This window comes from Oncorhynchus gorbuscha, linkage group LG23 (genome assembly GCF_021184085.1).
Source record: "Oncorhynchus gorbuscha isolate QuinsamMale2020 ecotype Even-year linkage group LG23, OgorEven_v1.0, whole genome shotgun sequence".
NCBI classification, from domain to species: domain Eukaryota; kingdom Metazoa; phylum Chordata; class Actinopteri; order Salmoniformes; family Salmonidae; genus Oncorhynchus; species Oncorhynchus gorbuscha.
Genome location: NC_060195.1, coordinates 34,265,391 through 34,268,213, shown reverse-complemented (window position 1 = coordinate 34,268,213; position 2,823 = coordinate 34,265,391). Strand labels below are relative to the sequence as shown.

At 42.3% G+C, this 2,823-nt stretch overlaps 1 protein-coding gene across 1 annotated transcript; it reads left to right on the top strand.

The window, feature by feature from the left end:
- The first annotated feature begins 537 nt into the window (after positions 1 to 537).
- LOC124011242 (transcription factor Sox-3-like) lies at positions 538 to 2,267 on the top strand. The gene has a single exon (XM_046324403.1). It carries the CDS (start codon positions 744 to 746, stop codon positions 1,635 to 1,637), a length of 894 nt encoding a protein of 297 aa, XP_046180359.1. The 5' UTR covers positions 538 to 743; the 3' UTR covers positions 1,638 to 2,267.
- The last annotated feature ends 556 nt before the right edge of the window (positions 2,268 to 2,823 follow it).

The window sequence follows — 2,823 nt, the reverse complement described above, 5'->3', positions numbered from 1 at the left end:
TGCATGTGATGTAACTTACATTTTAACATCTCAATATATATATATATATATATATATATATATATGTATGTATAGTTTGTTTGAATTACTTCAGATTAACTATAATTAAGCAATAAAGCCAGAGGAGGTATGGTATATGGCCAATATACCACGGCTACGGGCTGTTCTTATGCATGACGCAACCTACCCAGAGGTGCCTTATTGATATTATAAACTGGTTACCAACATAATTAGACAATAAAATAAATGTTTTGTCATACCCATGCTATACGGTATGATATACCACGGCTGTCAGCCAATCAGCATTCCGGGATCGAACCACCTAGTTTAAAAAAATCTAATTTAACTGTTTTATAATATGTTCTTTATGTATAAAGTTTAATCTATCCCTTTCCTTCTACAACTCCAACCAGAGCACTGTCCAACTCAATTCGGTAGACGAAGCCGTGCTGTGATTGGTCGGGAGCAACGCATTGTTTCGCTGTCAATCCAAATCACATGACCCGGGAACTAATAACAGCTGAGGTTGGCGGACAAGTTTGCAGAGTTCTGTTTCAGAGCGAACTGATGAGCACTGAGAAATCGGAAGCACCTGACAAACTAACATTGCCTGAGCTTCTTTTGACAACTTTTTTCCCCCCTCACATGAGACTGGTCAGTACTATTTCTATCTCTCTTGTCTTTGATGGTATTTTTGTTGAACTTTATCCACGCCTGAGAGTGAACATTTCAAAGCCGTTCGAATGTATAACATGATGGAAACCGAGATCAAGAGCCCACTCCCGCAGTCCAATTCGGGTTCAGCGGCGGGCAACAAGAACAACAGTGCCAACGACCAGGACCGGGTGAAGCGGCCTATGAACGCTTTCATGGTGTGGTCCCGTGGACAGCGGAGAAAGATGGCACAAGAGAACCCTAAAATGCACAACTCTGAGATTAGCAAGCGGCTCGGTGCAGACTGGAAACTTTTGACCGACGCGGAGAAGAGACCCTTCATCGACGAGGCCAAGCGTCTGCGCGCCATGCACATGAAGGAGCATCCGGATTACAAATACCGTCCCCGCAGGAAGACCAAGACTCTGCTCAAGAAAGACAAGTATTCTTTGCCTGGAGGACTTCTGGCGCCAGGTGCCAACGCTGTCAACAACGGCGTCTCGGTGGGACAGCGGATGGACAGTTATGCTCACATGAATGGCTGGACCAACAGTGCGTACTCTCTCATGCAGGACCAGTTGGCCTACCCTCAGCATCACAGCCCACAGATTCAGCAGATGCACCGGTATGAGATGGCAGGGCTCCAGTACCCCATGATGTCCTCGGCTCAGACTTACATGAACGCAGCATCCACGTACAGCATGTCCCCCGCATACACGCAGCAAACCTCCAGTGCCATGGGCTTGGGTTCCATGGCCTCCGTGTGCAAGACCGAGCCGAGCTCCCCACCTCCGGCGATTACTTCTCACTCCCAGAGAGCGTGTTTGGGGGACCTGCGGGATATGATCAGCATGTACCTGCCTCCCGGTGGCGACAGCGCGGATCACCCGTCCCTGCAGACCAGTCGGTTACACAGTGTACATCCGCACTATCAGACCGCGGGGACTGGCGTTAACGGAACGCTACCCCTAACCCACATTTGAAAAAATGACTATAAACTTAAGTACTTCGTATACTTGAACATTTTGATTGCTAAAATAATCGCCGTTCAGTAGTTAAAAAAACAATAATGCATTTGATTTTTTTTATTTCATTGAGTTGTCCATTTTTAAAGCATTTTAAAACTACATATCCTGGACTGAAACTGAATGTTCAGTCCACCAGAGTAAATTGCATTGCAAATAGGCTTTTATCATGATTTATAAGCAATCAACTTCTGTAGAAGAATTGGACTTCTATTTTAATAATGCCATCATATTTTCTCTGAAAAAGGCATTTGGCCTCGTGAAGAGGCGTTGTATTTCAGAAAAGCTGGATTGAGAGTTGGTTCATACGTGTTTACACTTAATTTGTAGAATGTCAGTGTCGGTTGTGTCCAAATCTTTGTAGTCTTTTTCTTCATGACCTAGGTTTTAATGAAATGTAAGACTGTGGGGTGCAAGTTTTTATTTATAGTGTTTTTTTAAATGTTATAATGTTCCATTTTTGTTTGACATTTTTTAGTCAGGTTAACCCATCACGGGCCAGGAGGTTTTATTTAAAACTGACGTTTCTACTTATTTTTAAGACCATCCTCTATTCTTAAATGATGAATAAATTTGTACGAAACAAGATTACTGAGTCCGTGTGTTTTGGTGATTGTGTGGGGTATGAGCCACCTGATGAGTACTTGTCGATAGGGGAGGTGACGTGAGTTTGATGAGTGAAATCTGTCAGGTATCATGGGAGATGCCGCTTCACAGAATGAAATGAGTGGAACATTGAAAAGCAAAGTGATTTATCTTAGGCGATGGGTCTAACGAAGTGTGGCTAATGAGAACTCAAACATGACGGATGAACACGGTCTTGTATAACTCAAGTTTTCATAATCTCTTCCACTTAAAATAGGTCTACTGCAAACACTAATTTTAGTAAATAAAATATACGCTCATTTAGATTTTGTATAGTGTTGCATAGCCCAATTATTGTTTTGTATAATTCTGTTAACTTGATCAGCATATCTTCCAATTATCGAAATATAGGATTTTTTTCCCCCCTCCTGACTTTGTGGTGAATGTATTAATTTTTTTACATGACTATTTAGGCTTAACAAAATACACCGGTATCTGACTAGTTACTCACTTATGCAATTTTGTTGGGAATAGCTGGGACATGGAGAAATACTGCAGC

Coding starts and splice junctions, on each gene's coding strand:
- LOC124011242 (XM_046324403.1), top strand. CDS start 744: ATGTATAACATGATGGAAACCGAGATCAAGAGCCCACTCCCGCAGTCC.